The following is an 18,484-nucleotide window of genomic DNA, read 5'->3' as shown; positions in this document are numbered from 1 at the left end:
ATTAAAAAAAAAAAAAAAAAGGACAAATGCTATATGATCTCACTTATATGAAATAAGCAAATATGCAGAAGCCAAAGATTATTATGGTTACTAGGGATGGGTGGAAGTGGGAAAGAGGAAGTTTTTTGCTTGAGGGGCATTGAGTTTATGTTGATGGTGGTGAAATGACTTGGAAAGGAGTAGGGAGAATGGTTGCATAACTTGAAGAAGGTAATCAATGTCACTGAAATGTACATGGAAAAGTTGTTGAGATGGTATATGTTTTGTTATATATATTTTTTTCACCACAAGTTTTATTAAAATACAAAAAACTCCGAAGCAACAACAAATTGTTCCTTTAGTAAAATAGCTTTCATAGAAAATTATCTTGTTTGATCTTTGTAGCAGTTCTGTGATGTAGGCAAGTCTGGCATTTTCATTTTTCAAATGAGGAAAAATCAGCCAATGGTCATACACGTTGCAAGAAGGACATGGTGGCAGCATCCTCCTCTGACTTCACAACGGAGAAAGAGAATCACCATCAGCAGCCCAAGGCTGATTTCTGTGAGGCCAGACATGCTGCCACCCTCCAAACTTTTAACCAACTTTAACACCAGCCATCCCTCCCACAGCACTCACTGCTTCTCTTCTGGGTTCGCTAATTTGTTGCAATGGCCACACAGAACTCACAGACAATATTTAGGATTATGGGGTTTATTAGGGAAGAAACAGATTACAATTCAGGTTCAGGAATGCACTCAGGATACAGTTCTTCAATCAGGACAGTCTCCCCTCAGTCATGCCTGCAGGCACACCTCTCTTTGGCCCTCAGCCTCTCGGCTTTGCCCTGCTCCTGCCAGTGTTATAAAGCTCTTTTAGCTCTGCCAATAGGGGCATCTAGGTACACCCCGCTGTGCCGTTGCCTCCTGCCCACAGGCACTCAGCTTTCTTATTTGTGGAGGCTGACAAACCCACTGCTCTGTCTTGTGGCTCTTGGTTCCACTGTTACCTCTCTGATGCAACATCATCTCTCTGATGACTCTGCCTGTGTCTCTGCCAAGGAAGTCTAGCACAAGAAACTCAGCTCCTAGGACATGTTCTGCACCACCTCCAGCTCTTTACTCTTGACGGCAGTGAGATCCCCCTTTCTACCTCTGTTGTTGCTGTTGTGTGCCGTCAAGTCAGACCTGACTCATAGCAACCCCTCTTTGGGTTTCCGAGGCAGTATCACTACAGAAGTAGATTGCCCAACCTTCCTTCCAAGGAGTGGCTGGCGGGTTTGAACCACCAGCCTTCTGGTTAGCAGTCAAATGCCTTAGGCACGAGACTTATTTTAAGCCTAGCAGAATGACCAAGCTAAGCATTCCCCTTATTAGGGTTCTATATACCTTATTTCCATGGTCCTGCCTCCACAACGGTGCCATGTACTTTAGCTATCCAACCCCCTTGGTGGACTACAAGCACCTCCCATTTACACAGTTCTACCCAGTAACCTGGTAGGACTCAAAAAGACCACGTCTAGAAGAGCCATATCAATTAATTCCCTGCACCACACCAAGTAATGGCAGATTCCCTGACAGAAAGGGCTCAGTAAAAGTAGGACTGACACACAACCTAAGCAGGAAATGTGGAAATTTGCCCCTATGAAGGCCAAAGAGAAGGGAATGGGGAAGAGGATGATGAACAGATTTATAATGTGTAAAAGAGCTACCTGATTCACCAAGATAATGAAGACGCCTGCAAGGCTAAATAGCTAGATACTTTCTCTATCTGTCCTAGATAGAGCTGACCCGTATCCTGGGTTCCTCTAATCAGTATTTCCCATTTTGGTCGTCAGATGTGAATGTTAATAGAAGCACATAGGAAACTTGTTACTAGGTTCTGATTCAGTAAATCTGGGCAGGATCCAGGAATTTGCATTTTAAGACATACCTCTCGTCTGGGAATCGGGTGCAGGAAGGTGAGGGACCACACTTTGGGAATGCTTATAGTTGTTATTGTGTGCCATCGAGTCAATTCCAACTCATAGTGACCCTATATAACAGAGTAGAGCTGCCCCACAGGGTTTCCTAGGCTGTAATCTTTATAGGAGCAAATCACCATGTCTTTTCTCCCACAGGATAATTGGTGGGTTTGAACGACTGACCTTTTAGTTAGCAGGTTAACAGCCAAGCACTTAACCGTTGCACCACCATGAACCCCTGGTTTTCACAAAATGCTATCTTGACACATCATCACCAGCAAAGAACTATTTGCTGTGAGAGTATTTCTTTCTAGCTTCTCTTTACATTTCTCTGCTTCCCTCACCCCTAATAGCCTGCTGAGGTATGATAGAAAAAATGCTAAGATTCAATTCCCAACTCTATTTACCCTCTTCGAGCCTCAGTTTTTTCTCATCTGTAAAATGGAATCATGTATCACTGGGCTGTAGTGAGGAATAATGAGATAAGGTATATCTTATGCATAATTCCTGACATTCAAAGGATATTCAATAAACATGAATTTATGGATCTTGTCTCCTGATTTCTTGTCTCTTAAAAAATACTAGTGACTCGAACAAAACAAAAATACTAGTGACTAAGGTGGCCTCTTTTGGATCCACACAGGTTTTTGAACATCAGGTTCTGAAGAGGACCAGGGAAGAACCAAAGTGATGTCTTCTCCCAGACTCGTTCCCCTGTGGAAGGATTTCAAATACCTCATAAATGACATTATAGATAAGAGCACGGTAAGTGTGTGCAGGACATAAACTTCAAGTATTGACCTCTAGCTGTCTCACACTTACAAGCACTTCAGAGGAGCCACAGATTTGGCATGAAAGCAGGAAGGAAGCAGGCTAAAGACGATGCTCACCTTGGTTGAAAATGGCCTATCAATTTCCAGATGGATTCAGAGACCTGTTGCAAGGACATTTTGATAGAAGAAGGATACCACTTGAGTATTGTCAGAGGATGCTTTGGAGCATTGTCAATCTCTCAACTCTGAGATCCAACGAAACAAAACAACCCACTGCCATTGAGTCAATTCTGATTCATAGTGACACCCATTGGGCTTCCAAGGTGGTAAATCTTTATGAAATAGATTGCCTTATCCTCCTTCTGCAGAGCAGCTGGGTGGGTTTGAACCAGCAACCTTCTGGTTAGCAGTCAAATGCTTTAGGCACTATGCCACCAGAGCTCCTTCTCAACTCTGAGAATCTCCTCTAAAAGAGAAGGGAGAAGGCACTAGAGGGAACATTTGCCAACTTCAGTTTTGCCATCGCTGGGTTTGTGTAAAAGGATCCCAGGTGTATGCATCATAGCATATACTCTGTCACTGTGGAATAATACATACTGTATATGTGTCAAATGTAAAGGCCAGATAGAGTGTCCTTCAAATCTTAGTGCAGTTTTAAAGCTTTAACTTAAAGCTGTACTAATTTTGGGACACCCTATTATATGTAGGTGATACATTCACCTGGGTCATCTGTTAAATACACTCCCTTTTATGATATATTTACCTTTTAGACACAAGAGTAAGGAGTCCTGGCATAGTGGTTAAAGCACCGAGCTGCCAACCAAAAGGTCAGCAGTCTGAACCCACCAGCTTTCACCCACAGGAGAAAGATACGACAGTCTGATTCCATAAAGATTTACAGCCTTGGAAACCCAATGGGGTAGTTCTACTCTTTCCTACAGGTCACTATGTGTCTGAATCAACTCAATAACAATGGTTTGGTGCTTTTTTGGTTTTTAGACATAAGGAAGAAAGCTAGAGGACAGGTGTAGCTAACTTTATGTTGGGATGAACATGGGTTTTCCTTTAGGCTCACATACAAGATTTGTCCATATAGGCCTTACCAAGGTTTGGTTCTGTTATATGTTGAGGGCTTTGTTACATGCTTGTGAGGTGTAGGTGTCCCACAGGTGGTGAGTTGTGCATGTGTGGGTATGACGGGAGTGAAGCATGTTTGGGGGGATTGTGACTTGTTTGAGAATATATTTAATAAGTGTGAACTTTTAGTTCATGCCATGTCTCTCCCCAGAGTCCTGTAGATGACTCAAAGAATGAAGTAGTTGTGCTGAGTGACCGTTCCCAGATATTATTCAAGGAGTCTCGTCATCCTCAAAATATGCCACTTATATGCTATTACCTCAGTGATGCCAATTTCTTTGCCTCTCTTTCTTGGGTGTCATCAAGCACGAAAGAAATACAGGTAACACTACCTAGCCTTTCCTACCTTTCTTAGCCCATTCTTTTTTTTTTTTTTTTTCTTTTTAATTTTGATTTGGGTGAAGATTTACAGAGTAAATTCACTTTTCATACAGCAGTTCACATATACTTTGTCTCATGTCATTGACCAAAATTTACAATGCAACAGCTCCCCTCCCACTTCCTCCCCATAGTTACCTCTTCCCAGTGTCCATACCTCCATACTCTTCTGTGCCCTGAGCTGTCTCCCTGTGCATAAGCAGCCCTTCCTTCTCCCATGATTGTTCTCTCCAGGGCGTGTGTCTACTTGAGGTAAATGTTTAACTCACGTGCCTGTACTTCGTTTTCTTAGCCCATTCTTTAGGGGCCATGCCCATGTAGCTGTTATCCTAGACTGACAAGGGAAAACAGACCCTTGGATTCATATCCTTGAACAAAAGTGACCTGGACCCAGGATTCCCTGCTTATCCTTTCTCCAATTACAGTTTTCACATTCAATAGAGTTTATGATCCACCTTAAGTAGACCAAGGTTAGAGAAAGAGGCCTAGATTTCCTACTTCTATAATATTTACAGCTCCCATCACTAGGGAACAAAAACCAATCTAGAATTTTCCATACGTGTTTAGCACAAGAACAGGAAAAGGTAGCTGAATATTCTGCCCTTTCCTCCTCAACTATCTTTTGTAGGCAGTTTCCATCTTACTGTCTTCTAGGCTGTAGTATGGATGAAGAGCAAAACTGAGGACATGGTTGAGAAGAGAATTTTCTCCATGACTGAACGATTGCCACCCATCCAGTCCATGGTCCATGCAGGTTCTTTTCACATCCTTGTTGCCTACTGTGGAGACCTGTGTTTGCGGCTCTTTGGAGACCACTTTCGGGCGTTCAAACCCCTGGGTATAGTGCCCTGCCGCTTCAACATCAGCTGCCTCTGCTATGATCCAGAAATGAAGATGCTTTTGTCAGGTGTCTTTGGAGCCATAGTCACCTGGATCATTGAGCGAAGTGGCAAGGGCCTCCAAATAGCCCACATACTTCCCATGCCTGGTGATGAGCTTGTCCAGGACATTATACTGAATGGCCCCGACGGCTCCCTCCTAGCCCTGTGTGAGACAGTGGTGAGGGTCCTCGAGCGTCAAGGCTTTGGCCAGCTGGGAGAGATAAATAGCTTTATTTCCACTGGCAGTGGCTCCTTCATAACCTGCTGCTTCACCTGTTTTGATCAAGGCCTTCTCTATGCTGGAAACAAGGCTGGGAAAGTCCAAGCATGGAACCTTAGCCGAGCCCGCTTCCTGCACAGCTTCAGGGCCCATTCCTCATCAGTGATATGTATTCGCAGCCGACCAGAGGCCCACACCCTGCTAACAGCTGGTGGTGAAGGCTTAATCAAGGAGTGGAACCTTACTTCAGGGAACCTACTGCGGCGGCTAGAACTTGGTGAAGAATTGCATCGGCTCCAATTTATTGATAACATTACATTCTTCTGCCAGACTACTCATAGTTTTTCCTTGCGCCGTCTGCCCTGCTTCTATAGCCTCTTCAATGTCTGTGGTTCAGCTCCCCTGCAGGTACGTCGAGTCCACTGTGGTGATAACTGGCACCGGATCCTGTGTACTACTGAGGACGGCTTGTTGCGCTTTGTGTCCCCACAAACAGGGGATCTCCTGGTTCTCACCTGGCCCTTCTCAATTCTGGACCGAGCTGTGGATTGGGCCTATGACCCAGATAGAGAGGAGCTCTTTGTGGCAACAGGCAGCTCAGAGGTGCTGGTATTTGATACAACTCGCTGCCCTTGCCCAGCCAAGTATCTATTATGCACCTCACCAAATTCTCAGGACTTGGTACAGTGTCTGGCTTATGGGCATTTCCACCTAGGTCGGGGTCTAGAGGGGTTAATGTTCTCTGGGCACCAGAGTGGTGTGATAAGAGTACTTTCCCAGCACAGCTGTTCCCGAATAGAGAAATTCATGCACTTTGGGGCTATATTGGCACTCTCTACGCTGTCAGGAGGGGTTTATGGTGGCCGAGAAAACTCTTTGCTCTGTTCTTATGGAATGGATGACTATGTACACCTATCAGAGGCTATACTTGAGGGGACTAAAGTACGTCTGCGACCTCTTGCCAGCATTCTTAGCAGCTGCCACCTAACACACCTGCTACTCTTGCCCAAGTCTGTGGGTGCCATCACAGAGACTAACTGCCTGCGTCTCTGGAAGTTCCATGATGTTCTGTCCTCTGAATCGCAGAAGAGCTCTACATTCATAGAGACATTGCCTCTGCACCAGTGTGCCATCACATCCTTTGATGTCTGCCTGTCCCTGAGTCTTTTTGTCACAGGTGGTATTGATGGTTCCGTTCGGATCTGGGATTTCCATGGTAGACTAGTAGCCATGCTGGACTCATCATTGCACTTTGGTCCACTCTGCTTTGCAAATGATCGGGGTGACCTGCTTGTTACTTTCAACCAGAGTCTTTATCTGGTGTCCTGTTTAAAACTGCTTCCTCCAAGCCTGTTGGTTCGCCTTTCCTTTATGAGCCTAACAGATGAAATTGTAGAAGTCCCTAAACCTTTCATACCAGGCTTCTTCTTCTCCTTTGAGACCATGTTTGTGCCAAAGTATGTCTACCTTGGACAAGGGCAACAGGAATTAGTGGGTCTGGAGACCCTTGTCAATAGGCGGGCCATTGCCTTTGACCATACTGTGCCACATGTTATAGAAGATGAAGAGGAAGGGGGCCCCATATTGCTATCTACCCGCAAACAAGATTCTTTGCAGAAAGGGGAAACTAATTTGGTGCAGGTGAGCGAACAAGGTCACCATTCCCATTATGTGATTCCTCCCCAACTACAGCTGACAGGCTGGGATGGACTCAACCCCTATCAGATATTGCAATACTACTTTGGTCATGGGCGGGAATGGCCCTTTGCCCCTGATGGCTACATCCCCAATTCAGTGATTCGTGCCCGTCTTTGGCCAGAGGGAAGCCCAATATACCTACAGTGTAGCCTGCATCCACCCCAGCGGGAATTGGAATGGGACAAGACTCAACAATTCTTTTTCTGGCACAGTAGGGCAAGAGCTGAAAGTGATGTAGCTGATCTTCCAAAAGAGAAGGAGGACGAAGACTTCATAGGAATGAGAATGTCCAAGGATGTAACTTACAGTGTCTTTACAGACACAATAAACCGTAGTTGGCTGGGAAGAAAGATGAGTGAAATAACTATTAATAGTCTTATTGAGACAATCCTCAGTATTATGATCCATGCTTCTCCATTGAAGTTCCAATACTGTGTTGGTGCACTAGGGCAAATCTTTGCCTCTTACCAAGTGTCTCCATCCCTGCGCTCTGAGACAGCACATCGCCTTCTGGATGATACAGCCAATTCCAACCCACAGATCCGAGAACTAGCCTGGGAAGGGCTGAAACGTCTAGGAATGATTACTCATCTCTTTGCCATACCTCTAGCCCAAGGATTGATGGACAAGGACCCAAGGGTGAGAAATAAGGCCTTGAGCCTCATGGCTGATACTGGAATCCCCTCTAAGTCTTCACTCTTATGCTTGATCCAGAACCGAGAAACTTTCCGTGAGATTCAGTAAGTTGTTCCTTCCTCAATTCTATACCAGCTTCTAATTCTCTTCTCCCTTTACTCATTTTTTCCTTGTCCCTTCCCTCCCTGTCTCTCCATCCTTGTTTATTAACTCTTCCTGCTCTTTCATAGCTTTTTTCCTGTTCCTAGACTATCCTGACAATTCCCTTGACTGCTCACTTCATCCTCCATTTCCTCTCCTATACCTGTGTGCCCCTTCCCTCTTCAAATTCCTCTTTTTATCCCTTTATACCACCCTTGTAGCCCACATACAAATTACTCATTCCTTGCCATCTTGGCTTCCTAGACTTTCTCTTGACCATTCTTTACTTCTACATTTCCTATCCCTTCTGACCACTTTACCAAGCCTCTTCCTTATTCCACAGCAGTTCTTTCCTTCTCATGCTCCCTCTTGTCCCTGATTCAGCATGATATTTTCTCTCCTTTGACTTTTATAGGCAGGAAATGATTGGAGAGGAAACCCTGGATCATCTGCTGGGAATGCGGGCAACAGATCTCCAAATCCTTCATGCTCAAGTGGAACAGCGACTGAATGAAGACTTGACTTTGTCAGCTGAAGATAAAAAGCCTTCTTTTTCTTTATATGTTTCAAAGGTTTCTGAACTTAAGCCTCATGAAAGGCAACCTTCCATAGTTCCTGAAGAACCTGAAGTGGCCACCAAGCCCAGCAAAGGCCAAAGAAGGGGCCGACCAGGGGGCAAAAGGCATAGTATGTATGAGGTGACCCTGGTCTATACTTCAGGGGCCCAAAGAGGCAGGATAGTTAGGGCTCAGGTGGATCAAAAGATACTAGGTGAAAACAGAGATAAATGGAAAGATCGTTTCATAGGTTGGAACTCTTGTAGAAAGGATCTGTCCCATACCCAAGTAAACTATAATGCCTATCACTCTAGGACTTGGTAGGGCTGGGAATAAAGCAAGGAGAATGCCCCACCCCTCCCTTTCTAAGGCCTCACCCCTTTGTTGCTACTTCTTTTGGCAGTTCCTGTTAGCCTACACTATATATTAGGGAATGTTTCATTTAAACTTTCCAGCCTTTCTTTAATTCCATCTTCTGATTTTCCTGGCAGCCCGAAAATTGTTGCGGAGTCTCAAGAAGATAAAAGAGGGAGACTCAAAACAGATTAGCACAGAGCCAGGTCTGTTAGAGGGTGAAAGTGATCAGAGTGAAGCAGCACCAATTGAGGTGGAGGATACAGCCATTGATTCCAGAGGGTCTTCACCCCTAAGTATGATAAAGAGTTCAAAAGAGACTGTACACCCTGTAGAGAAAGAGTCTTCAAAGGATCATGTTATGTTGACCCTGAAGATGCTGAGGAAAATACGTGACAAAAAGGGCAAGAAAATTACCGATCAGAAACCCATTAAGAGGCACAAGAAGAAGAGAAAAGAAGCTGAAGTAATTGAAGAACCTCAGCCTCCTGTACAGGTGGAACCAAATGTGAGGAAGATTAAGACCAGTGGGAGGGGTGCCTCTGGAGCACCTGGCCACAAGGCTGGCATTGGAGATGGTTCATCATGGCGGGATGATCTATGTCGTCTCATGACCCTAAGGATATCTGGTTCCCAAACAAAAATGTCAGAAGCTGTAAGCACTGAGGTAGTAACCATGGCTCAGGAGATGCTGGCCGATAGACACCCCAGCTGGGACCTCTTCCAGAAGATCTGCCCCCTATTGAAGAAGAAAAGCCAGGACCTGCTTGAGGACCTTGAATGGGATGTTGCCTGGCCAGAGGAGAAACCAATTTTTATCCATGAAGAAGCAATTAGAGAGGACATGATAATCAGAGATGAGGAAGAAGGAATACCAGAGAGTCAAGAGCAAGTGCAAGAGAAAGCAGAGGATATGCAAGAGGTGGAGCAAACTCGGTTGATAACAAAAAAAGGCAAGAAAAAGAAAGTTATTTTTTTAGAATCAGCTGACTTAATGAAGGGAAAACGAAAATCAAGGAAAGAAGAGAAGAAATTCCCTAAGAAGTTATCTAAGCAAGAGAGGAAAACAGCCCAGCAGGAAATAAAAGTGGATAAAAAAGAGAGGGAAGTGACCAAAGAAGAGAGAGATGTGAGTGAGGAAGTCAGAGAAATGGTAGAAGTAGAGGGGAAAGTGATTGAACAAGAAGCAAGACCAGTTACAGTTGACAGGAAGCTGATTTGGCAGGAGTGGAGAAAATCCTGGGATCAATGGAAACAGATCCAAGATGAGACAGAGAGATCCTGGGTTGAATGGAAGCACGATTGGGACAGGTGGTGTCATGAACATGGGATTGAAGTGGAACTTTTTGCAGATGAAGAAAAGCTGGATGGGGATGAGAGGAAGCTGAGATGGGATGAATGGAGACAGGTCTTGGAGGAGATTTTGCTTGTCAGGCCCAAGGAGCAACTTTCTGAGGATGAGGAAGAATTGGGCATGGAAGAAGAATTACCTCAGGAGTGGGAAGAAGAAGAGTTAGTTACAGAAGAGCAGAGAAATCTCCAAGAAGAAGAGAAACGGGCCTGGGTAGAGAGGAAACAAGCCCAAGCTGAAAGAAAACGAGCCAGAGAAGAGAAGAAACTGGCACAACAAGAAGAAAAACTAGCACAAGAAGAGAGAAAACTGGCCCAAGAAGAAAAAAAACTGGCCCAAGAATATGGGAAAATGGCCAAGGGTAAGGGGAAAATGGCTCGAGCAGAGAGGAAACTTGCCCAGAAAGAGGAAAAACTGGCACAAAAAGAGGAGAATATGAGCCAGGAAGCAGAGAAATTGGCTCAGAAAAGGAAGAAAGTGGCCAAGAAATTGGAGGCATTGGCCCAAGAAGAAGAGAAACTAGCAAAGAAAGTGGGGAAACTGGCTGAGGTAAAAAGAAAACTGGTTCAGGAAATGGAAAAACTGGCCCAAAGGGAGGAAAATCTGACAGAGAAGGAAAATGAGCTGGCCCAGGAATTGGAGAAACTGGCTCAGGAAGAGGATGAACTGACTTGGAAAGAAGAACAACTGAATCAAGAAGAAAAGAAACTGGCTGAGGAAAAGGAGGAACAGATTCAGGAAGAGAAGAGATTGATCTGGCAAGAAGGGGAACTGGATGAGGAAGAGCAAAAACTGGTTGAAGAAGAAGAGCTGCTGATCCAGGAAGAGACAAATCTGGCCCAGGAAAAAAATATACCTGAGGCACAGAAAAGACTGTTCCAGAAAAGGGAGCAGTTGACCAAGAACAAGGAAAAATTGTTTCAGGAAAGGGAAAAATTGTTCCAGGATCAGGAGAAACTCATACAGAACAAGAAGATACTAGCACAGAAGGAGACAAATCTGGCTGAGGAAAAGGAGAATTTGTCTGAGGAGAAGAAAATCTTGGCTCATAGAAAAGAGACCCTCCTCCAGAACAAAGAAACCATCATCCAGAACAGTGAGAAATTAGTCCACATAAAGAAGAATCTGGATAACCTTAAGGAGAAACTGTTTCAGGTAGAGGAGAAGCTGATACAGGAAAAGGAGATACTTACCCAGAAGAAGAAGAAATTAATGTACATAGAGGAGAAACTGGCCCAAGCAGGGGAAAGTCTGGCTGAAAAACAGGAGAAACTGGCCCAGGAAAAAATTGAACTAACCATGGATAAGAGGGCAGTGTTTCAAGAAAAGAAACCACTCAAAAATGAGTGGGATATTGCTAAAGAAAAAAAAGCATTGAACATGGAAATGATTAAATTGGCCGAAGAGAAGAGACTGGCTGAGGAAAAGGAAAATCTTTTCAGAGAGGAGACTCAAGGCACCCCCACACAGAGACAACTGGCTGAAGGTGAACTAGAAATAATTAGGAAGAAATTGTCCCTAGAGGAGAAGATACTGGCATATGAAGATAGGATATTGGCCACAGAGGACAAGAATATTGCCCACAGAAAATTGGAATATGCTAGAGCGGACAGAGTATATGCCCAAGAAGAAAGGAAGTTAGTCAGAGCAGTAATGAGATTGGCTAAGGATATAAGGAAAATTTCCAAGGAACCATCAAAAGAATACAAAATCTTAAAGGTACTTCAAAAACTAATCAAAGAAGAAAGGGAACTAACCCAGGAAGAAATAGCAATGACAAAGGTAAAAAGGTCACTCTTTGTTAAGGAGAGGAACCTAAGCAAGCACCAGAAAAAACTTGATAGCAAAGAGTGGGATTTTTCTGAAAAACAAGTAGAAATGACCAAAGATGAGAAAAAACTGGCTCAGAAGCAGAGAAAACTAGCCAAGGAACTGAGACGATTGGCAAAGAAAGAGGAAAAAGTGGTTGAGAAAGAAAGCAAATTGGCCAGGGAAGAGAGAGAAGTCATACAGCAAGAGGAGGGAGCAGTAGAGGAAGAAAAAGTGGTCCCATTCCCTAAAGCAAGGTGGAGAAAGAGAAAACAGCTAAAGAAAGTTAAAGATAGACGAAAGGAAGAGTATCCCATTCAAGTGGATGAGGTGGAAAGTGAAGAGAAATTTTGTGAAGAAATGGAAAGTCTGTTAGATGAAATAGAGCATGAGAGTTTGTCTGAAGAGGAGGTAGAGGAGAAGAGCAAAAGCGAAGAGGAGGAGGAGGAGGAAGAGGAGGAGATGGAAGAGGAGGAGGAGGAGGAGAAAGTAAAGGAAGAAGAGGAGGGAGGAGAGGAGGAGAAGGAAGAAGAGCAGGAGGAGGAAAGCATGAGTGAAGAGGAAGAGGAAAGTTTGAGTGAGGAGGAAGTGGAAAGTTTGAGTGAGGAGGAGGTGGAAAGTTTGAGTGAGGAGGAGGTGGAAAGTTTGAGTGAGGAGGAGGTGGAAAGTTTGAGTGAGGAGGAGGAGGAGGAGGAAGAGGAAGAGGAGATAAGCATATCTGCAGAAGAAGGGGTCAAGGGAAAAGAGATCTTAAAAAAAGAAGAGGAACTATTTAAGTTACAAGAAGAAAGAAGAGAAGACCTAAGAGTAAGGGAAACAGTTCCTTTTGTAGGAAAAGGAGTCTCTGAGGTCAAAGGCAGTGGTATCAAACTGGGAGTCCTAAAAAAAAGCCCCTCCAAGAAAATGATCTCAATAGCTCTGGGGAGGGAAGAGATGAGGCCAATGCCAGTGGTGATGAAACAAATATCCTGGGAAGACGAGAAGGCCACAGTACTTGAGATGCCCAGGATAGTCTCAGAGAAAAAGTTTTGGGATAAACAAAAAGAACTGTTGGAGAAATTTAAGCCCTTATCTCTACAAGTTTTTGATACAGTTTTGGAGTCCCAGGAGCAGGACATAAAGACCCCAGTCATGTCCCGCATAGTTGGGAAAACCATGGAAGCTCAGAAACTCCAATATAAACCACCAGATGTCAGTTGGAAGTGGGTTTTGGAACGTCATAAATCTCCAAAGAGGTGGACTGATGTACATTTACCTGTCCCCCAAATGCTAACTGAAAAACAATATTCAGAGGTAAGTCTCTCAGATGTAGAGTGGATCCACCATGTTCTAGAACAGATGGAAGCAGGAGAGCAACTTTCCAGGGAGAGTTTCCACAGACTGTGCCAGCTTCTCAAAGATCTCACCTCAAAGGGAAACTTAGAGTGGCTGCATCTAGCTAAACTTCAAACCATCGTGCAGCATCATGTACAGGCCCTGGAATCACGAGGCACAGGTACCCCAAAACCAAGTAAGGATATTATAGGTCCAAAACACCTGAAAGTGATCCCTCCTATAAAAGGAGAGGAAAAGAAGCACTGGCTAAAACCTTTGCCTTTTCCCACACCAAAGTCTCCATTAGCTACCAACAGGATTCCAGATGCAAAGACTGTAGATGTAGATATTTTAGGAGAGGCCTATAGAAGGGGGAAGGCACAGCAGATATCCAGTGCTGTCAGGGAGATGGAGATGCAACATTTGTATCCTACCACAAGAGACATTTTCACAGGTGCTCATGCACAAACCCAACCACTGATACTTCAAAAGGATCTCTGGACTTTAAAGGGTAAAAGCAGGTTTCTCAAATTGCCTAAGTTGGAGAAGAAGGCACAGCCCATCACTAAAAAAAGGGAAGCGGTGCCTAAATGGGAGACATTTGTGGCAGTGTACCATGTTTTGCGGATGTTGCAGCAGCAATGTGCAAAAGACAGCATTGCTTGGATGGAACATTTCTACCAGCTCATGGACCTGTACCAACTTAAGTCCCCCCGTATCCAGAAGCTATTACAGGATCTACTACTGAGAGAGGAGCCCCAACCTCAAGCAGTCATCTACAAAGAGGCCCTAAAGGCTGTGGAACTAGTTCCTGGGGAGCGGTTGTTCTACTGCTTTTGCTGTGGTGGTTCTCACACTCCTGGAGATCCTCTTAAGTTCCAGGAGGTGGTGTCACTCCCAGGGCAGAACAATGTACGCACCATCCTTCCCATGGGCATCGCCCAGTATGGGCTCTTGGAGCTTGCCTGGAAGAGCCTACCACAAGCTGAGAGTCACCTTAGCAAAAAATTGCCTCACATTCTCGCTCCTATCCTCTAATTTTGGACTTACTGGATGTCATGTCTTTTCATTCCCAGTTGGAGAAAGGCCTGGTCACCAGAATCTAAATCTTCATCCACATAGCACTAGGGCCAGGCCAAGGATCTTAGCCCTCCCAGCATTTGAAACCACCTTCTATATGTGGAATAAAGAGAAGGCTCTCATTTGAAACAAAACTTTGGTGTATCTCTTGTCCTCAGACTTTGGTTCCCCAGGGAAACCGGATAGTCATTCTCCTGAGAGAGAAAACTTTCCAAAAGCTAATGGTGCTCACCCTATGAAGTTTTTGAGGCAGAAAAGTGTTTTCTTGTTCCTTTCCTTTCCTCTCACCATCCTCCCTCAAAGGCTATGAGAAGGAAAGCACCTGGCAGAAAAACCAATGTATATTTGTCATTAACATAAGAAGTAGTGATAAAGTGGAAAGAGAGTGGATTGTAGAATCAGAAGACCCAGCATTTTGACCATTAGTATATGGGGCCATACGGCAGGGGCTGTGAGGCTGACTTTATTTCCCTGATCATAACTCTGCATGCTGATGAGTGCCAAAAAGCAGGTATTATGGGCATTGGAGAGGCTTTCAGAGCAAAGGAAAAGTTTCAACCAGTTTTAGCCAGCACCACCTGGTGACTTTATCACTGGATGGCAGTAAGGGGTGAGGCCATTTGAAGTTAAAGCCTATGTCTTTCACTTCCTTCACCACCACCTGGATATACGGTTTAGGGAGTGTGAAGGGATGAGAATTTGGGAGCCGAGGTATAGGCTCAAATAAGTCCCTCAGTTTTCTAGGGACTTGTAATCCTTCCCTCTAGTCATTAACAATCATCCTACTTCTTCCTTGATCTTCTCTCCCCACTATGGAGACTTCAGAACAACTACTTTCCAACAGTTTCTAGAAAGTATCCCATCTATGCCATTTACCACCCTACCCCACATTTCCCTTGTTATTCTTCCCCCTTCCCCCACATTTGCTTTTGGGGAGAAACAGGTGGTAGAGGGCAAGAAAATAATCTGGGCAGTTGGATGCACCTTGGAGACCAAGAGCAGTAAATGTCTTGGCTCTGCAGTTGGGCTTTTCCATGTCAGGTCACACAGAGCAAGTGAGAGTTGTGGGCTGTGGACAGGGGACCTCAAAAAGAGTGTTTGGTCTGGGCAGGGACAGGTAGCAGAAATAAGGGTAGCCCAGCTGGGTCTGCAGCCTTGACCTGAATCCTTCCTCCTTTTTGACCTCTGTTTACTTGTCTATATTCAACAGGGGATAATACACAAACTACAAATATCAGGGGTGAAAGAGGGAACATCACTACAGATACTGTGGACATTAGAAGGATAATGTTGCAATTACTAAGAACAGGTTTATGGCCATACATTTGAAAACACAGATGAAATGGAGGAATCCACAAAGGGAATAGCAATGTCTATCTTAATTATTGAGTGGTCTAGTGGGCCTTGTGGTTAAGTGGGGTTTTATGGGTTTTCTGGTCAAAACAAAACAAAAACAAAACCAGTGGATTGTCTAACTGTTGTGGTTCCAGAGCCAGGACATCTATGGATGGCTCTTCTGGGGGCCTCGAATACTAGGCACAGGCTATGACAACATAAGTATCAGTCTGTCTTTTCAGAATGACAAAGAACAGGTAGTTGTTTGTATTTTAACTTTGCTATGAAAAATTTCAATCACAAAAGTGAAAGTATAATGTACCTCAGATTCCCATCACCTAGATTTTAATTGTTAATATTTTGCCAAAATTGCTTCATCTATTTTTTCTTTGTTGAAGTATCTTAAAATAAATCCCAGAACCATGATATTCCAACTCTAAATATTTCTATATTAATCTTTAAAAATCAGAACATTTTCTTGCATAATTATTTTCACATCTGACAAAACTAATAATTCTATAATATCCAATACTCAGTCTCTGCAAATTTCCCTGGTTGTCTCCCAAAATGCCTTTTTTACACTTAGTTTGTTGTAATCAAAATTCAAACAAGGTCTACACATTGAATATGATTGTTATGCTTCCTACATTACACCCCTCCTCACCCCACTTTTTTCACACCATTGATTTGTTGAAGACACTGGGTCAATTGTCTTGTAGTTGTTCAGAATTTTTATGGTAGAGCAAGGTTTCTTAACCTGATGTCTGTATACACTTCAGTAGTCTAAGAAGCTCCTGAAATTAGATGAAGATTTTTGTTGGTTTATGCATAGGTTTTTTTTCTTTGTTTATTTTGCCCTGTGAGAATTAAGTCTAGTTTTCATCAGATTCTCAAAGGCAGTCCTTGGCACAAAGTTAATGACTACTTAAGGGAAGAACAAAAAAAAAGACACCTGGACTTTTAGTTCAGATATTGCTGATAATCACTTAAGTGATTTCAGCAAGTACCTTGCTCTCACTGGGCCTTAGTTCTCTAATTTTTGAAGAAACTTCAGACCTCTCCAGCATATTAGGTTTCCATCTACCCTTTCCTTCTCACAGCATGTGTGCTCGGGGTAGTGTGAGAGACTATTCCTGCTCTGCACACCCACCAGCTGCTCTGAACTAGAAATAGGGAATAAGGAGTTGACATTGGATAAGACTTTGAAGGAAAAATATTCCCTGGAAGAATATTACATGCTCAAACTAATGTGAGTGAATGAAGGTAAGTTCCCCTGAAGTCTTCTTAAAACCAAACAATAGTTTAACTAGCAAAGAATATCTGCCCTAAATGTTGTACTCTTTTAAGATCAATCTATATGGGATCAAACTGACAACTAGTCTTAGATAAGAAACTTAGGGGGCAGTGAGTTTATGTTAATGAAGGAGGAACAACTCGGAAAAGGAGGGTGAGAGCGGCTGCACGACTTGAAGACCGTCATCCGTGTCACTGAGTTGTACTCATAGAAACTGCTGAATTGGTGTATATTTTGCTGTGTATATTCTCAACAACAAAAAGCAAATTATTTTAAAAAGGGGGGAAGTGATAAACTGATTGGTAGATCAAGTAAGATAAAGACGTAAGAATTGGTCATTGGATTTGACAAATACATTTTACAAAATGGGCTGAAAGAATAGACTCAGTGGAGTTTTTTTTTTTTTTTTTTTTTCCCATGTACTTTCATTTGCAAGTAATTCCAAATTTACCAAAAAATAAAATAATAATAAAAGACTGTACACTTTTTATTCAGATTCACCTGTTGTTAAAATTTTACTCCATTTGTGTTGTCATTTTTTGTCTCTTTCCCTATCTGCATACCTCAAAAAAGAAAACCAAACTCCCTGCCATCAAGTTGATTCTGACTCATAGAGACCCCCTTTGGATTTCTGAGGCAGTAAATCTTTACTGAAGTAGATTGCCCAATATAACTTCCACAGAGTGGCTGGTGGGTTTGAACCATCAACTTTCTGCTTAACAGTCAAATGACTTACGTACTAAGCCACCAGAGCTCCTTATCTACATACCTACACCATATATTTTTTTGGACCATTTGAGGGTAAGCTACAGTGTATATTTATTTCCTAAGAATAGAGATACTATCATACATAACCACTGTATGGTTATCAACTTCATAAATTTACATTGGTACCATACCTTACTCTATATACTCTGTATTCCAGTTTTGTTGATTAACCTAATAATGGCCTTTTACAACATTCTTTCACTTCCATTATAGTAGCCAGTGTAGAGTCAGGTTTTGCATTTAGTTGTCATATCTCTTTAGTCTCCTTTAATCTGGAACATACCAGTAGCCTTTATTTGACTTTAATAACATTGCCATTTTGGGAGAACATAGTCTCCTCCCCTCCACTTATTTATTAGAAGGTTTCTCCTTATTTTTTACTCTTTAAAAAAATTTTGGAGTTCCGGTTAAGATGGCAGAATAGGCAGAAAGACTGCACAGACCCTCTTCAACAAAGAAAAGGGGAACCAATTAACACAGATATGGAAGATAATCCTGGACCCCTGAGCTTTGAAGGGAAGGATATAGAAGTGGACTAAACTCCAACTAGCAGAAGAATTTGCATGAAAACACCAAAAAAGAGACATACGGAGCTGTGGTCTGGCAGCAATCCTGATGGCACAGACAGCTTAGATATTGCTGAGTGGTGGTAGGACCTAAAAATTAACCTAAAACTCAGCCCTGCTAGCCAGGGACTGCATGGAGACTGCTCTGGTGGCTGGGAAATAAAAGGGGAAGCAGCAAAGAGGAAGGCAGGCTGAGCTGTGGACTTTTGCCTGTCTGGAGGGTGCAGCTATTTTGAATTTTTTTTTTTTT

The 18,484-nt window shown here is 43.3% G+C and overlaps 1 protein-coding gene across 1 annotated transcript; it reads left to right on the top strand.

Moving 5' to 3' along the window:
* Window positions 1-2,632: 2,632 nt before the first annotated feature.
* WDR87 (WD repeat domain 87) lies at window positions 2,633-14,229 on the top strand. Its single transcript, XM_007955531.1, has 5 exons — window positions 2,633-2,707; window positions 4,004-4,174; window positions 4,885-7,769; window positions 8,222-8,493; window positions 8,855-14,229. The coding sequence occupies exons 1-5, from the start codon at window positions 2,633-2,635 to the stop codon at window positions 14,227-14,229; spliced, it is 8,778 nt and encodes a 2,925-aa protein (XP_007953722.1).
* The last annotated feature ends 4,255 nt before the right edge of the window (window positions 14,230-18,484 follow it).

This window comes from Orycteropus afer, unplaced genomic scaffold (genome assembly GCF_000298275.1).
Source record: "Orycteropus afer afer isolate SDZICR_OR568_19922 unplaced genomic scaffold, OryAfe1.0 scaffold00507, whole genome shotgun sequence".
Classification (NCBI taxonomy): domain Eukaryota; kingdom Metazoa; phylum Chordata; class Mammalia; order Tubulidentata; family Orycteropodidae; genus Orycteropus; species Orycteropus afer.
This window is presented reverse-complemented; position numbering and strand designations above follow the sequence as displayed.

Bases quoted from the DNA above. Each gene is read 5' to 3' on its own strand.
- WDR87 (XM_007955531.1), top strand. From the start codon at position 2,633: ATGTCTTCTCCCAGACTCGTTCCCCTGTGGAAGGATTTCAAATACCTC. The intron at 4,175-4,884 runs GTAACACTACCT...ACTGTCTTCTAG, and splicing joins CAAGCACGAAAGAAATACAG to GCTGTAGTATGGATGAAGAG. The intron at 7,770-8,221 runs GTAAGTTGTTCC...TGACTTTTATAG, and splicing joins GAAACTTTCCGTGAGATTCA to GCAGGAAATGATTGGAGAGG.